The 17624-nt window shown below is 44.8% G+C and overlaps 1 protein-coding gene across 10 annotated transcripts in view; it reads right to left on the reverse strand.

Annotated features, from left to right (window-relative positions):
• Positions 1 to 1563: 1563 nt before the first annotated feature.
• The window catches only part of MITF (melanocyte inducing transcription factor), a 192967-nt gene continuing 176906 nt past the window's right edge, over positions 1564 to 17624 (reverse strand). For 7 of the 10 annotated variants that reach the window (XM_075938575.2, XM_075938580.2, XM_075938581.2 and 4 more), the window contains 4 exons: positions 16436 to 16510; positions 15229 to 15304; positions 10012 to 10159; positions 1564 to 7054 (listed from right to left, as the gene is read on the reverse strand). In XM_075938575.2, the coding sequence (XP_075794690.1) occupies positions 6674 to 7054; positions 10012 to 10159; positions 15229 to 15304; positions 16436 to 16510 (680 nt within the window). In that variant the 3' untranslated portion in view covers positions 1564 to 6673. The remainder of the gene's footprint in view (positions 7055 to 10011; positions 10160 to 15228; positions 15305 to 16435; positions 16511 to 17624) is intronic. The other 3 variants (XM_006120017.5, XM_075938577.2, XM_075938584.2) reach the window with 1 other exon arrangement.

Here is a 17624-nt window from a genome sequence, read left to right on the forward strand (position 1 = left end):
CAAGTGTAGACGTACCCATAGAAACTGATCACAGAGACGCTCTGGGGGTCGCTGGTACGCTCCAGTTCCAGTCTTGTTCTAGAGCTCAATACCAAGAGAAGAGCGTGAGGCATAGAACGCTGGTCTACGGTCACCAATCACCAATGAACACTGGTTTTCCATGCCAGGGACTCATCCTGATCTGAGCATTCAGTTTCATGACACAGTCGTCAGCCATAAGTATCTCTGCACCCACCCGGCCATGAACTCTTGAATATGTTGAAGCCGTCAACCAGAGGGAGAGACAGGGCCAACCTGGAGCTACCCCTTCCCCCTCAAAAAAAGACTAGATTTAAGCAAGTGAAAAGTATATTCATCTTCTAGCTTATAACTCAGAGTAGCTAGCCCCTAAGCCTTCGTTGGCCATTCAGTCTACAATATGCTGCAGCCAACCATAGGTAAATTTGAGGCTTTGCTTCCTGACAGGTCCAGGAAGGAATTCTGGGTGATCCTCGAGGACAGGGTGGCAGTGAGGGTGGCCCTACAGGCAACTTCAGATGTAGCTGACTCTGCAGCCTAATCTCTGGCCTCAGTCTCTGGTGTCCTGGATGTTGCCATCTGGCTTGTCAACAGAGGCTCAGCAGTTGATGCAGGATCTCCCATTTGACAGACGGTAAAAGCTCCATAGGCTAAGGGACTCCTGCACAACCAGTGGTTCCTGCCCCAATGCAGAAGGAATTTAAACTGCTGCTACCCTAAGGCCAAGAGAGCCAAGCCCAGCAAGAACTGCCCTTCCCCCACCCCAAGAACAGCAAGGGCTACAAACCTCGCCCAAGTCATCCTCCTCCACCCTCTGCCCAGTCAGGCTCAACTCACACTAAGCAGGGACCAAAGCAATCATTTCTAGGCTACAAGGATGGCCTATCAATCTATTCTCCGGATCCATCTTCCCCATTTTTTCCAGCCGCCTTTCCCATTTCATCCCTGCATGGACCCATACAACTTTGGGCCAACGCATCCTCCCACCCAGTGTCTCTGGGATGCACCCTTCAATTTCTCTCTCCTTCCACCCCTATTCCTCATCCCCCTTCAGGGACCCCTCTTGTGAGAGCCTCCTCTTGAAGGAGGTAGAAGGGTTGGTGCAGCTGGGGTGGTGGAAAAGGTTCCTCACAAGTATTGGAACAAAAGGTTCTGTTTTGAGCTGCAGCCCATTCTGGACCTGTGAGGCCTCAGTAAATAACTACAGAAGTTGAAGAACCAGATGCTCTCTTGAGCCACCGTCATATTCCTTCCCTGTATCCAGGAGATGGGTATGCTGCCCTTGACTTGAAGGACGTGATCTTTGCAGGCCACAGGTGCTTCTTCCTGGTGCCTTTGGTCCTTATCTGATTTTGTGGCCTTGGGGGCTCTCCCAGAGTCTGCAATGTTGGCTCCTTGCACAAGACAACATGACACACAGAGGGGCCAAACATGCAGCCGAACAGTTATTGTTGACAGAGCAAGAGACTTGTCAGGACACTACATCCGCGACTTTTATAACCACAATACATTAACACTGAACACAAGTGGCTTACACAAAGGATGTGAAAAACCAAATGCTTTAATTCATCTATCAAGAACAACAGTTGAAAGTATTTCATTGGATACATAACTATTGATCCATAATTTACAGTGCTATGGACCATACACAAATTATTGCTGCAGTCAACAGCAGGTGAATATCAACAACATTACAGTACCAAGCATCATAGCAAGAGGCAGTAATTAATGTCACTTTTTCAAGAAATATAGGTATTTTATATCATTGTCAACATCTGCTTCTCCCCAGTGCATTTTTTTGTCAAAAACCTCAATGTAAGTGCATTATTTTGTGCTTTTCTTTTCTTTTCGTTGTATACTTCCTATTTGCATTTATAGGCTGCAGAGTTAATATTGCTTTATAGTCTAAAAAACAATAAAGAAATCATTGTATTCTATAGGTTCACATCTGTTGCACGGTTTTGGCAAAGCAAGAATTGTTTGGCAGTCCATGGCTATGGCCAGGTAAGCCAGTCCTGGCTCACATTATTGGCATGTGGACCACGCAGTCATTACAGATTGAAGCTTGGGGCAATAACCGTCCTAGGGCTGCTTGCCTACTCCATCTTGCTGGTGCAGTGTCTTGCCTCAAGCCGCTGACTCTTGGCCTGGTCTGTAGTTACTCCACATGTAAAACATAAGGGCTACGTCTACATTGGCAAGATTTTGCGCAAATACTTTTAATGCAAGAGTTTTTGCGTTAAAGTATTTGCGCAAGAGAGTGTCTACACTGGCATGTGCTTTTGCGCAAGTGATGTGCTTTTGCACAAGAGCATCCATGTCAGTGTAGACGCTCTCTTGTGCAAGAAAGCTCCGATGGCCATTTTAGCCATCGGGCTTCCTTGCACAAGAAATTCATGTTGCCTGTCTACACTGGCCTCTTGCGCAAGAACAGTTGCGCAAGAGGGCTTATTCCTGAGCGGGAGCATCATAGTTCTTGCGCAAGAAGCACTGATTTTGCACATTAGAACGCCAGTGTTCTTGCTCAAGAACTCCCCGCCTGTGTAGACAGGCAGCATGTTTTTGCACAAAAGCGCGTGCTTTTGCACAAAATCATGCCAATGTAGACACAACCTAGGGGTCATAAGCTCCATGGTGCACGTACCACAGAGAGAATAAGAGCATCAGAAATTAACTGTCTGAAAAGCCCGCACCTCCTACTGGCATATCAAATTAGAGCTGCAACCTATAGCAGGACCTGAGGAAAGAAACCAATGTTGACTGTTGTGTACAGCGTGCTATTTTGGAGCTACAATACAAACTATGCACAGCTCTGCAGACCAGCGATGCGAAAGGTTAACTGATTACCTGGTAAGTATCACCCTAAATGGGTAATGCTTACAGGTTCTGGTTAACCGGTAACAGGGGAAGCCAGGGGAAGGAGACTGGAGCAGCTCCCCTTCTGCTGCGGGCAGGAGGCTTTTCCAGCCCCATTGGGGGCCCACTATGGACAGGGACTACTCTTGTCCAGAACAGCCTCTGTCTGCAGGGAGCCTAGGCACCCCGCAGGCAAGGGCTGCTCTGGCAGGGGGCTGGGAACCAGCAGCAGCTTCAACCCTAGTGTGGTGCTGAAGGCTGCTGGAGCAGTTCCCCACCTGGGATCCCGCTTCAGTCGGTTAACCGGTTAAACGCTAGACAAACCTCACCTTTCACCAATTATCTGGGATTTTACATCCTTACTGCAGCCAACATGTAGTACGAGATGGCTGCTGGGGGGCACAGGGATGTTTATCCAGAGAAATCCAGAGCTTGGGAAGAAATCCGATATTTGGCAAATCTAAGCATATGAGGACTATTTACAAATTGCGCGGGGGCAGAGAATCAGGATTTCCTTTTAGTCCACACAGGGATCAAATACGCATGATTCCTATTTGCATATCTTATATTCAGGCCCTCTTCTAAAGGTTTTCGAGTGTGCTACCCATGATGGTATCCAGTTTTGGACCATCTTGAATGGATTTTTCTGGTTACTACATCCTAACAACCTTGTGCATCCCATTTTTGTCAGATTGCAGCACCTCTCTGGCCTTTGCTCACCCTTTTACTTCAAAGAGAAGTACATGACCCTGTGTATAAGCTATAGCTATAGATTTCCTTCATCGGTCACCATTAGCACATTGCAACAACAGGAGCAAGCGATCGCATGCACGGTCGCTAAACTGTGGCACAACAGCTGTGCAAAGAACCACACCACTGCCTTGCTGACTGTGGTGGTCGGCTGTAGCAAGAGGTGTTGGAGACCCATGTGCAGTGGCCTCCGGGCCAGTTTGGAAACCACTGGTCTGTTTCAACCACTGGGCGAAAAGAGTCCAAAATGTGCTAGGAAAAACAGGCATTTGTTGTAACACTGAGAGCTGACTTCTGCCCCTCCACCAACGTGACACAGCTGGTGATTATCAAAGCTAAGACACAGTTAGCTCTTCAAGCAGAAACAAATAACGGCATAACTAACCGGTGAGAAAGCTGGTGATATAAATATAAGAAAATGTCAAAAATATAGAATCATAAAGCATAGGACTGGAAGGGACCTTGAGAGGTCATTTAGTCCAGTCCCCTGTACTCGGGGCAGGACTACACAGTAAACTAGAACATTCTTCCACATCTGCCCCATAGGAGAATTCCTGCTCTAAACTAGGGATGTAAAATCCTATTTAATTAGTTCACCGGTTAAACCTTATGTTTAATCAGTTAATAGATTAAATGGAAGCAGAAAAGGGCTGCTCCAGCCGGTCTGGAGGAACTCCTGCCTGTTGTGGGCTCCACAGGACTGGGGCAGCCCCCTGCCCATGGTGGGAGAGGGACAGCTTCCGCCCCCGCTGGTTTACCAAATCGGAAAGCATCACCCGTTAAAGGTGAAACTTACTGGTTTACCATTCACATCCCGACTCTAAACCCCAATCCACCCCAAGCACCAGAATAGAAAGCAGCCGAGCTGATGACAGGCCCCGTCAGGCAACCCCACTGTCAAATGGAAAACTCGTACTGACTTCACTGAGAGCAGGCCCAGTGGTTTCTTTCCAGGATTTTTCATAACCAAATGTCTATGTGAAAGATGCAGCATCCATCTGTATGACCCTTCCCCTAAAACGCCTGACCTTTTGTCCTCTGCCTTCATCACAATATTCACATTGGATTTCTGAACACCATTCAACCGCCATGACCAAGTTTTCTTGATCAAGTCTGCCCATTTTGGCACTCCAATTATTAAAGATTTACATTTTATATATTATACATCTCTTTGCAGCACAGCACAAAGGAAGGGAAGCTCTTATTTTCTACATAGGACACCAGGCTGCACTTAGATTTCCTATAAATATCACCCCCCCCCCCATTTTCTCCTATGCCACACTTCAGTCCGTGCTAGTCCAAGAAGATTACTACTAGAATGTAAGGCACTTCATTCTGAACAAGATGCTTTTCTGACACATTTCAACTGTAGGTTGCTACTGAGAAATCCAGTCAGTCTGGCTCAAATACCATCTGTCATCTTTGTGAAACATCTAGGTTTGAATAATACACTTCTAACTACTGTTATTGCATAGGGCTACACTTGTGTAGATAATGCACCAAACTACTTTTACAACATTGTTGCAAGTTAAATTAATACAATGGTTATAAAGTAACAGTTACTTGAAGATACAGTAATTTTACTCTTTTTAAACCAGCCATATTGCTGAAATAAAACACCAATTTAATTATTCTAATGGGCATATTAACTATATAGTTATTAGGCTTCAAAGCATATTACTATTCTTTCAGTATCACTAAAAATAAATATGTAAGTTCAGTTTCTCTACAGAGCTTTGTTTTGTAACATAGTCTAAATTTGTACACTTTAAATTGTGTTTAAAAATATTTTCAAAGTGAGACTGTAATATACAAAATATTCTCAAAATCTCTCAGTACACAGTATCCTCCATAAAAGCTTCCTTTCAAGTGTTTACAAAGAATGCAGAAAACTTCCAGTGAGTTTTAAACATGTCAAAAAATCATTACATTAAAGAGGCATATTCTTATAAATGAAATACAACTATATTTAAAACAAAACAAAAAAATGAAGGTAACTAAAGAATCCATGCAAATGAAAAACCTGTACAACACTTAAAAAAAGTAAGGCCAGTTAGAAATATACAACAAAATGTGCCCAGTTGATAAAATGGATTGAATTTTGTCTGAAAATATATACTATCTTACAGCGCTCCTGCCTATTTTATTGTTGATAAATGACTAAGTCTCCTTTTCAAAATAAAAGCCTTTTAAAAAAGCTTGAAGTAGGAGCAGACGCAAAACTCTCTCCGCTGGGAGTAAAAATAACACTCCAAAGAACTCAAACAGATGCATGGCTCCCTACACATTCTCCTTCATTTCTAGCAACAATATCAGGAACATTTTACATTGGAATCAATACCATCAGTATGTGTTTACACTAGTTTTATTATTACAGTAGAATAGTGATTTATTTTAAACATCTTGTGATATAAAGACTAAACTAAGTTTGAAGGATACTGTATCTTTAAGGCAGCACTATTAAATCAACACAACATGGTTACAAAGTGGGTATTTTTGGTTTCTTCACATTCACTTTTTTTTTAGTAAATTTTCCACTCTGCATTTTCCAAGTAAATAACTTGTACGTTTCCCCTGAATAAAAACAGACTCTTGCTTTGATTTTGTAATTCTATTGCTCTGAGTAGATTTGACCAGTTCAAAGTTCTTGGCAAATCCAGTTTGCAAATACTGTACATAGACTGTACAATATTCCAGTGGCATTGGTACTTTTAAAATAGAATATACAAGTCTTTTCACAAAATTCAAAAATATTATATATATATATATACACACAAACTATATATATATATATATACACACACACACACACACACACACACACACACACGTGTGTGTGTGTGTATATATACATACACACACATACACACATACATACATATATACACACACACACACACACACACACACACACACACACACACTGGGCTACTGATGAAGCACAAGTAGATTAATATTAAAAGAAAATCAAAAAAACCTAAAATTGTAAATTATTTCATCTACTGATTAAGAAATGAAGCAGTTTATGAGAGGCCATGCCAAGTATCTGCTAACAAGCATGATCGGTCTCTTCCATGCTCATGCTGCTTCTTCTGCTACTTGTTTTGGAAGCTCCAGGAGACACAGAGGAAAGGAGAGGATCACTAACTCCGACAGGGGAGAGAGTATCGTCCATCAATATATCTTCAAGTTTGGATCCCACTTTGGTGGGGACGCTGTAGGGGCCTAGGTTATCACTGAATGTTATGGTGCCATCAGTAAGATCGAGGGTAGTAGTGCAAGATAAATCTGAGTGGCGCTGCAAAACTTCTTGGTTGCAATTGTCCAGGACAGGTTCTTGCTTGATGACCCGGCTGACCACATCTGGTGAGCACAGGCCTGTCGATGGGACAAGGGAAAGTCCGTGTGCTCGAGCCTGCATCTCGAGTTCCTGTAAAGAAGGTAACAGACAGAAATAAAACCTGAAAGCAAAGAGGAAGCTGTTCTCGATACATCTTTGATGTGCAATGGCTGATGGACACTTATAAACTGCATCACCCTCTCGAGCAGCTCTTATTCTCATGCAAGCCGTAACTGCTGCAAAAATTGGACTTGGAACAGCTATCACACCTCCCTCCGTTCCACCCAAGATTGCTACGTAAAGCAATGTCCTCTTAATGAAAAGTCTGCAGGGCGTCAGTGGTGGCAGACCACAGCCAGACTTTCCAGGGAGAACCATCTCATTGCCAAAAACTAATTTCATAGGCAATAGGATCAAGATGTTTCCAAGCCCACCAGCATCTCAAGTTCCTCAATGGCTACCGAGATCAACAGTGCAGACAGCAACCACAGCAAAGCAACCACAGCAAAGCTTTCCAGAGACATAATGCCAACGACACCAGATTCTTTCGTATTATTTGAATGCATAATTACCGTAAATAGAACCACCCAAAATAAACCGGCTATTCCTAGGGCAGGGGCGGGAAATAATTTTTGGCCGGGGGCCATTTCAAAAAATTTTGAAGTGGGGCCAGGCTGCCCCAGAAGGGGCTGGGCCTAAAACGGAAGGGGCAGGGCCAGGATGCTTCTGGGCTATCCCATCCCCAGACCATGACTGGTCTGGGAATGGGGGAGCCTATTTGCCCCCCCTTCCCACTAAGCACCCATGCCCCTGGTAGGGTGGGAAGAGGCTTCCCACACGCCCCCACCCACCGGCCAATCAGAGCTTGGGGGCGGGGGAGCACGTGACGCCTCCTCCCACCCTGTGAGCAGCACATGGTGCTTCAATGTACCACGTGCTCCTGGCAGGGCAGGAAGAAGCTTCTAGTGCTCCCCCCTGCCCCCGCGCCCTAATTGGCCTGGGGGCAGGGGAGCGGCAGGGCCTCCGCGGGCCGGATCCACCCACTTGGCAGGCCGGATCCGGCCCGCGGAGGCCCTTTTGCCCACTCCTGTCCTAGGGAGAACTGAGGAGTTCTTCAGGAAAAAGAAACCATCATGATATTTTACTTCCTTGAGAGAAAAATCTTCCTGGCTTTCATCAGTACATTATTTACTTTACAGTTCAGTGTATCTTTAATAGACACAGCGCCATTTGCTGGGTCTCCCTGCATCAGCCCAATACTAGACACAAAGGGGATGCCCAAAGCAGATAAGCAGAGCTGCCAGGTTGGTGGCTTTCAGGGAGAGTGCTGCAGAACTGGGCTGCTGTCCCGCTCCTCTCTTATCCATCCTCAGCACTGCCCTCCAAGCCCCACTGAGCTCACTCTGAGCATCCTGCAGACTACCAGGGAGGAACCTGACCGTGCAGCTTCATTCCCTTCTCTCTTGCAGGAGACCTTCCATGGAGGACTCCCTCTAGCTGCAGATCTGGGGGACAGTCTGTGCCCAGCGCTGGCACTCTGTGTGAACCTGCAGAAGCTTTACGCATCATCATTCTGCTCGACTGCTCTGCTTAGGAAGCAGCGTCACATGCATGGGAAGCCATTAGCAGCCTCGAGCCAAAAAGCCACTGAACCAAACTGGGCCATAGTGGCAATTGCTTCCGATTTACAGGTTGACTCTCTCTAGACCAGCACCCTTGGGACCAGACTGGTGCTGAACCACAGAATTTGCCAAGCCACAGGAGGTTCATATTGTAGCGAGTGGGTCTCTAAGGGTACGTCTAGACTACAGGCTTTTGTCGACAGAGGCTTTGTCGACAGATACTGCCGACAAAGCTTCTGTCAACAAAGAGCGTCTAGACGACATCCAGTTCTGTCGACAAAGCAAGCCGCTTTGTCGACATGAGAGTGTAGATGCAAAGGACAGTGTAGATGCAATAACGCCTTCTGTCAACAGAACTGTCGACAAAAGGCGTTATTCCTCATAGAATGAGGTTTACCACCGTCGACAAAACTGCTGAGTTCTGTCGATGTTATGTCGACAGAACTCGGCGGTAGTGTAGACGCAGGTATAGTTTTGTTGACAAAAGTCCACTTTTGTCGACAAAACCCTGTAGTCTAGACACACCCCTGATGTTTATTTTGCTGGGGTGAACAAATGGAACGACGCTTGCAGTGCTGCATAATAATGTAGGGCTGTACTGATACACCCTATATAAGCCTAGCCAAGGCTTATCAGTGCTCTTCATAACAAAGTATTAGTGCTGTTACACAATCTTATTGTGAGGGTATAAGTAGATAAAGCATAAAAACCATGCTGACGCATAGCAGCGTTACCAACACTTCCGCTGCTTACTGGGCTTGGAGAACACTGACAGCCAGGACTGGTGGCTGTAAAACTTTATGGGACAGAGAGGTAACTTGGCGTCACCCACAATAAGCAGACTTTAGGGTAACTAAAATCATGCTGGACCACAAATAATGCCAGACCAGAGTGCGGGATTAGAGAGGTTCAACCTATAATACATCACACTGGGTCTCATTCCGAAGTCAACAGCAAATCTTTCTCTACCTACAAGGACTGGACTCCTTATTTGTATGCGCAACATCATAACGCTAGGAGGGGGTGGCTGAGCCGAGGGGGCCGGATCCTGGCAAGCTGGGAGCTGGATCCGGCTTCCAGGCCTTAGGTTCCCTACCCATGGCTTAGAGTTATGTGGCGAGAGCAGAGAGACTGTAGTGGGCACAGAGACACACCAAGATTTAGTAAACAGCTAGAGAATTCTCTCCTATCTAGCAAATCTCATTTTTTTTAAGTTCCTCCTACAACATAGCCTGTCTTTTCTGGTAAACGGAGGACCAAGAACTCTACAAATTTAACTCAGCACTAATCAGAGGTATTGCAAGGATAACCCAACAGCTCCCTCCAAGTTACACAGTAAACTGGTGTTTTCTTGTAGGCAAGGGATGTCAATTTAACAGCTGCATGTGTGTGTATCATTAATTCATAATGTATTTATCAGCAAACCTGTATTCTGAGCAATAGATGTCTGTTGGCATGTTCTAGTTTCTTCTGCCTGTTCTCGAGTTCTTTTGTGCGCTGTTGTTCTCGCTGCAGTTTGCGGATATAGTCCACTGAGGCTTTTAAAATAGTACCCTTATTCCAGCGCATGTCCCTGCAAAAGTAGTATTGAAAAAACAATCACTCTCTTGTCCAAGCACGCTTATCACTAACACACCCCTGCCAAAATGCATGGCAGAGCTGCAGCAACTGTTAACGTTTGGCAGAGCTGCAGCAACTGTTAACGTTTAACATACTCGATTAGAATCACAAAATTCCAGGCTTTGAAAAGAGCTCTGTGTAATACTCTAGGGGGAGCCAGAGGACAACTCATTAGCAGGCAGCCTACTGTATGGGATTTGGATACAAGTAATTACTGAAGAGGACATATGTTCACCGTTGCTTTCTCACAGGAATGAAACTGCAGGGATGGGAAATTACATAACTCAAGGAGTCGAACTTTGCCAAGATCTCATTCTAGGGCAGGGCTACTCAACACGCGGCGCGTGGGCTGCATGCGGTCCACGGCCTGTTTGTCTGCGGCCCGCTGTGCAGTTGGGTTTTACATGACGCTCAACACGCAGCCCGTGGGTGGGAGCCCAAACAAAAAGTAGTCAATATAATGGCTGACATGCATTTTATTTTCTGTTGATATGCATTGTAGCAGTTAAATTCCTGGACTGTCATTGCTCATTAAAAGTGATGTCATATGGGTGGAAATCTGGTAAACATTGCATTTTATTAATATCAGCAGAACTGACTTAAATGAGGCCTAAGTGTTGTGTAGTCTTGCCTTAATCTTTGTATTCATGCCCATCAGTGTGAAAGAAGCTATTTGCATATATATTTGCATGTATATGCAACCACACTTAAGTTGCGGTCCTTGGCATGTGCTGTGGGTATCATTGTGGATCCTGGGTCCTCCAAAGTTGAGTAGCTCTGTTTTAGTGCATTAGTGCCAAAGGACAAAACTGCTGAAGACGACAGGACTCGTTCATTTTTCAATATCTGAGAGGCCGCTTGATTAAGAGCAAAAGCGTCATACACTCTCTGAAGGTATGTCTACACAGCAGCATTATTTAGGAACTAGCCAATTAGCCCATACATAAGCCAAGTCATAAGACAGGATTTTCAGGTCTCTCTCTCTCTCGCTTGCTTTTACTTCTCCTGCCCCTCCTGCCTCTCACTCGGGGGGACCCTACTATGCCATATCAGGGCAAGATTCTTTTCCTCTTGAGCCCTCACACTCACTCAGAGGCTACGACCACATTTGCAGCACTGTGCAGAGTACAGGCCCTACACGTGTGGTTATGCACAGCAGAGAAAGGCAGGCTGTGTCCCCACCTGTCACTGTGGTGTGTGACTACACAAAGCAAGGAAAGGGTCTGGCAGGGCACAGCCTTCCCCCTGGCCAGAGCCTTTCACTGTGCCTTCCGGCTGGAAGGGCCTTTCCCCACTACAAGAGCCTCCCACTGTGGCAGGAAAAGGCTTTAGCGACAGTGAGATAGTGGGATGCTAGCAGTAGGGAGACGGGAGGCACAGGTAGGGTATAAACACCTGGGGGATTCCAGAGTTCGGGCATTCCACTCCACTCGCTGAAGCACATCATCTACACTGCTGTTTATAGCTGTGCTGGGTGGGAGTGCAGCAACTGCTTGTGGGAGAAGCATGTGGGCACAAACAGCCTCCCCCATGGACTCCAACCTTGCCTGGCAAGACCCTCCAATCAAGGTGACGTTGAAAAGTATCACTGCTCTCGTTTACCCTGATTAGGGCCCAGTTCCCCCCCCGAGTAGAGTCTCATCACACTATCAAGTCACTGAAATGTATGCACAGCAATATGGCTCAGATCTGGCACCGAATCACACACACAACTAAGGGTGCATTTTCCAGGGTTTCCCTAGCAGGGGAGAGGGAAGAGACATTTTGTGTAATGTGGGGGACAAATGTCAATTAACAGCACTGGAAGGAATGTGTTTGCTTTTTTTCCCCCCCAAGCTGTTGAAGAGACAGACAACTATATATATTCCTGCTATGCGGTTCAGCATGCACATCCTTTAAGAACTTCTGAGTACTGATCTTTGCTCTGTTGATTAATATGGCAATCACTTGGTCTCCAGCAATATATCTAACCACTTGATGAATGCTTGTGTCGCTAATGCCCAGACCTACCGCCTGCTTTATCAACGTACTCCAGGGCCCTGAGAAACTGCTACGAAGAGTGAAATATAGAACAGTGCTTCTGCTGTCCAGGAGACTGAAAATAAATGAGCTGACTCTAGATTATCCCATCTCTGTACCAGGAATGTAAATAGTGAAATGTGAACTGACACATTCTCTCGGTGATCATTCATCCAAGGTTCAAACGCTGTCATGTATAGCGAGTTTCTGAGGCGATGTAAAATGGATGTAGGTTATCATCTCAAGAGACACGGCTTAATCAAGTGACTCCATCAATATGCCTCCACACACTTCAATCACCCCAACTGGAGTTTGGTTAAGACACTACGGCTACATCTAGACTGGCAAGATTTAGTGCAAAAGCGGCTGCTTTTGTGCAAAATCTTGCCGCCTGTCTACACTGGCCGCGAGTATTTGCGCAAGAACACTGACGTTCTAATGTATAAAATCAGTGCTTCTTGCGCAAATACTCTGACGCTCCCGCTCAGGGATAAGTCCTCTTGCGCAAGAGGCCAATGTAGACAGGTAACATCAATTTCTTGTGCAAGAAAGCCCAATGGCTAAAATAGGCATCGGAGCTTTCTTGCGCAAGACAGCGTCTACACTGGCACGGATGCTTTTGCGCAAAGGCACATGCCAGTATAGACGCTCTCTTGCTCAAATACTCTAATGCAAAAACTCTTGCGTTTAGAATATTAGCGCTAAATCTTGCCAGTCTAGATGTAGCCTAGGATTAACGCCTACACCCTTACAGAAAATGCTCTGGGATCATTAATGAGCCCAATGGATCAGATCTTTGCTTTCCATGTACCACTTGAAAAATCTACCAGCTATTTCAATGCAAGGATAAGCTAATTAGAGGAAAGGCAGCTGCCCCAAAGATTTCTCTTTCTAAATGTGTGGACGAGGAATTGAAGCAAGTGACTTCTCTTCAAGTTCACATCCATTTGCTGATGTAGGTGAATATGCTGGCAGTGCTCACAATTGAGTCCTTTCTGTAAGGGATGTTCCTCACAATACTCTCCTAACAACTGCAGGAGACTGCATAAGGGTTTCTTTACATGGCGACACTCACCGGCATAGCTACTGCTGAATAAACTTCAGAACAGCTCCCTGAGCAGACACCTGTCCAGAAGAGCGATGCTTTTGATCTAGAATAGTTATTCTGCTCCTTAAGTGGAGTAATTATTCTGGAATAAAATCACTTTAATTTGGGAGTAGTGTCCACTTGGAGGAAGCAATGCCAGTCAGTTCACCCATGTAGACAAGACCTCATTAACACTCTGTCTACACTTAAAAACGTAAAGTGCAGCTGTGGCAGCGCTTTAACTGAACCGCTGGCAGAGAGCTCTCCCAGTATCCTATGTAAACCACCTTTGTGAGGGGAGTAGCTAACAGTAGTGGGAGCATGGCTCCCAGCGCTCTCGCTGGGTTCACACTGGCACTTTACAGCACTGTAACTTTCTGGCTCAGGGGTGTGAAAAAACATCTTCATTCCCCCGAGCACAGCAAGTTACAGCACTGGAAAGTGCCAGTGTAGACTTAGCCTACTAGAGGCATTCGTTGGTGCCTGGTCCTTGCAAGAGAGTTGGTATCTGACCACATTTTTACTTGCCGTGCTGGAGCTCCATCTTCTAGCGTTTGATTTAGCAGATCTAGTTAAGACCTGCTACACTGAATGCTGAGGGCAGCTCCACTACTCGGCTCAAGGTAAGCCGACTCCAGCTACGTATTTTACGTAGCTGGAGGTGCGTACCTTAATCCGACCTTCCAGGTCTAGTGCAAACCTGGCCTTGCATTGCAGTCATCTGTCTGGAACGTGCGCACCTCCTGATCAGCAGATCACTTCCCTTTGGACCATCATGCACTGGCTAGTGTGGAGTGGGTTACCCTGGGTGTGTCTGCATCTGTGGCTGTGTGAAGCATGCAGTTATCCCCATGCTCAAGCCCATCATGACAGTAGTGATGGGAGTTTGCCCTTCTGTGGACAGTGAGAGAATCAACACATCCAGATAAGATTTAGGTCCACTGGAACATGGAAAGCACCTGGCACAGCTCAGAAGGCAGCAGGAACCCTGTTCTTGGTTCTACATCCGGGACACCCAGTTCATGCACTAGAAAAGGAGATGAGCAACAGCCTTGTTTCCCTTTTTTGGCCAGTATCAGAGGAATATATAAAACCTCCATGGGGAACATTTATATCCCCATAAGCCGGAAGGAAAGTCTCCCCCTACCCAAGGCAGTTAATATCAAGTTCATGATCAGACATGCACAGAATCAATGACAATACTCCCACAGGATTCAACAGACTCCAGTTCAGGCCTTTAGTGATTGGCTGTCATCCTGGAACATGACGGTTTCATATCCCTTATAGACTTTTATCCCAGCCGTGACAAAATAACTACAGTCAATTACTTAGTAAAGCTACTTTTGCATGGATGTGCAAGCCTGCGCGTGCTTTTGGCAAGTTTGCAGCCAATGATCTGGGGAACCAGGATGAAGCAACATTTCTTTTTTCTGAAAGGGTGGCGCAGGACACTTTGCGATCACTGATACGACCGCTGCTAAGTTCCTGCAGGCCAGAGGAGGGCGTCTGCAACGGCTAGCTCATTGCCTGAAAAGGTTCATTAAGCTATCCCTTCTACACAATTTTCCAGGAGGAGTCAACAGAAATGAGTCAACATTTTTCAAGTTTCCAGTTGCTCTCAAGAGACTTGGTGGTATGACCTTGCAGGGGTTTATCTACAGAGGGAAGTGAGCACATCAAAAGTTAGGGAGTGAATCCTAAGCATATTAGCTACCCCATGCTAACTAACTATCTCCCCAAAGGTGCTCCGAGCACTCAGGAAGAGCATCCATGTGATATAGCTTAATGGACTCTGAAAGAATAGTAAGCTCCTGAGCACAAGGGCACACTGAGGAGAACAGATTTTATTTTGGGAAAGACATTTCAACAAAAAGTCCCTCGTATCAATATTACTGAAGAGACCATATCATACTTACGGGTCATTGGATTTAGGTATCAAGGTGCCTAGTTCTTTAATGCGGTCGTTAATATTAAATCTTCTCCTTCGTTCAACTTTAGGAAAACAACCAAGAAATACACAGTAGTTAAAAAAATCCTTTCTGCTTACAGAATACAACCCCTTTAAAGATTTCAAAACCACTTTTTGCTTTATACTTGTACACATTACTTAAGCATATTTGTAATACAGATCAGTCTTATACCCACTTTTCAACTGGATAAATTGAGGCATAGAAGTGGAGTGATTGCCCAAAGGCATCCAGTTTGTCAGTGGAAAGGCAGAAAATGACCTAACGTTTGGAGTCCTGGTCTCATTCTTTATGTAATTTGCCTTACTTCCTGATCAAATGTTAACATCTGAAACCATACTATGCTATTAAGGAAAAGTCACTACTGAAACCAACAGGGAGTTCTGCTTTTTAACCATAGGCATGAGATTACTTCTTGTTTTCAGACATTAAATAAAGGTTTCTTAAGGGTCCGTTTAGAATTTTAAAGTTAGTAAAACTTTTCTGACTGGCTTGGATTCATGGCTGGTTAAATATAAACGTATGAGCCTTAAAAAAAGATACAGATACGCTTATACTTACGCCCAGAAGTTTAAAGATGAGATAAATGAACTGATTGCACACATTACGTTTCAGATTAAATCACAATGATTTTTCTGCTAAAATCTTGTATGATATATATGTAAAGGTAACTGGCCAAATTCTACTCTCAGTTATACCAGTGCAAGGAAACCCCTTTGAATTCAGAATTTGGATCACATTCTAATACATTTAAAAAACTGTTCTCATTCAAACAGCTATTTTAATATTTTAATTCAATAGCAGGTCTAAGAAATCATTATGAGAGAATTTGGGATATACCAAATTGTGGCTAACAACAAACTTTTCAAAAGCTTCAGGGGGTAGCCAACTTAGTCTGTAACTGGAAAAACTTAAACAATGAATAGTCTAGCAGCACCTTAAAGACTAACGAAATGATACCATCCACATGTTTTGTTAGTCTTTAAGGTGCTGCTAGACTATTTGTTGTTTCTTAAACTTTTCAAAAGCCTGCATGCCAGCAGATTTATAAAAATAATTAAGTCCTTAATAATCATCCGTGTAACTTACTCATCACTGTGAGCTATCCATTAAAATATTAAGCAAATACTATACACTGAGCATAATTAAAACTTACTTAAATTGTGATTGTCTTTCTTCTGCCTCTCTTTAGCCAATGCCCTTGCTTCAGACTCTGTAGGAAAAATACACGCTGTGCACGTGAATGAAGTAATTAGAATTTTGGAAATTCAAGGAACACAACATAGCAATTTATAAGGCACATATATATTTCTGATGTTGTTCACTGATCACTAGGGATACATGAGAACATAAGAACGGCCATACTGGGTCAGATCAAAGGTCCATCTAGCCCAGTAGCCTGTCTCCCAACTGTGGTCAGCACCAGGTGCCCCGGAGGGGGTGGACCAAAGACAATGATCAAGCGATTTGTCTCCTGCCATCCATCTCCAGCCTCTGACAGACAGAGGCCAGGGACACCATTCTTTACCCCCTGGCTAATAGCCTTTTATGGACCTAACCTCCATGAAATTATCTAGCTTCTATTTAAGCTCTGTTATAGTCCTAGCCTTCACAGCCTCCTCTGGCAAGGAGTTCTAGATACATCTCACTACGGAGACCATACTAACACAGCTACATCGTCAGAGCTTTGCTGACATAACCTCATCCCACGTTTCTCAGACTGGCAGTCCTGACCCAAAAGGGGATGACAAGGCTATTGTACGGGGGTCACCAGATCACAAAAAAAATTGTGATAACCTTTAGCTCCTTTGCTCAGGTTACCATACTTCAAGTTCCCAAATAGAGGAGACTGACAGGCCAGGAGGGAAGCTGGAAGGGGGTGGGCACAGCAGCTGTTGGTCTCTGGTTACATAACTCTGATGACCATGTATAAGTACCAGAAGTAAGTGTGGTGATATCCTACTGTTGCTTTATACTTTTTGAGAGGCTTCACTGCCTTTGACTGCAGGGATAATGATTACATGCTTCATTTAGTGCTCCTGGGAGTATGTACTGTAATTTGCTATTCTCCCCCTTTTTGGGGTGGGGGGGTGGAGGAGGGATTATCATAGCCTGAAATATTTTCAAAAAGGAGCCCAGAGAAAAAAGTTTGAGAACACCTGGCGTAGAGGGGACCTCCAGAGATAGAAAGGGGGGTTTCCATCCACGTGGGAATACCATCTCTCCAAAAGATGGTAACTACATAGATGGAAACACACTTCCATTGACACAGTTGTGCCTATACTAGGGGTTAGGCCAACATAATAATAGCAGTCAGAGCTGTGGTTTTTCACACCCTGGACTGA

This window comes from Pelodiscus sinensis, chromosome 11 (genome assembly GCF_052426305.1).
Source record: "Pelodiscus sinensis isolate ZL-2025 chromosome 11, ASM5242630v1, whole genome shotgun sequence".
Lineage (NCBI taxonomy): Eukaryota > Metazoa > Chordata > Testudines > Trionychidae > Pelodiscus > Pelodiscus sinensis.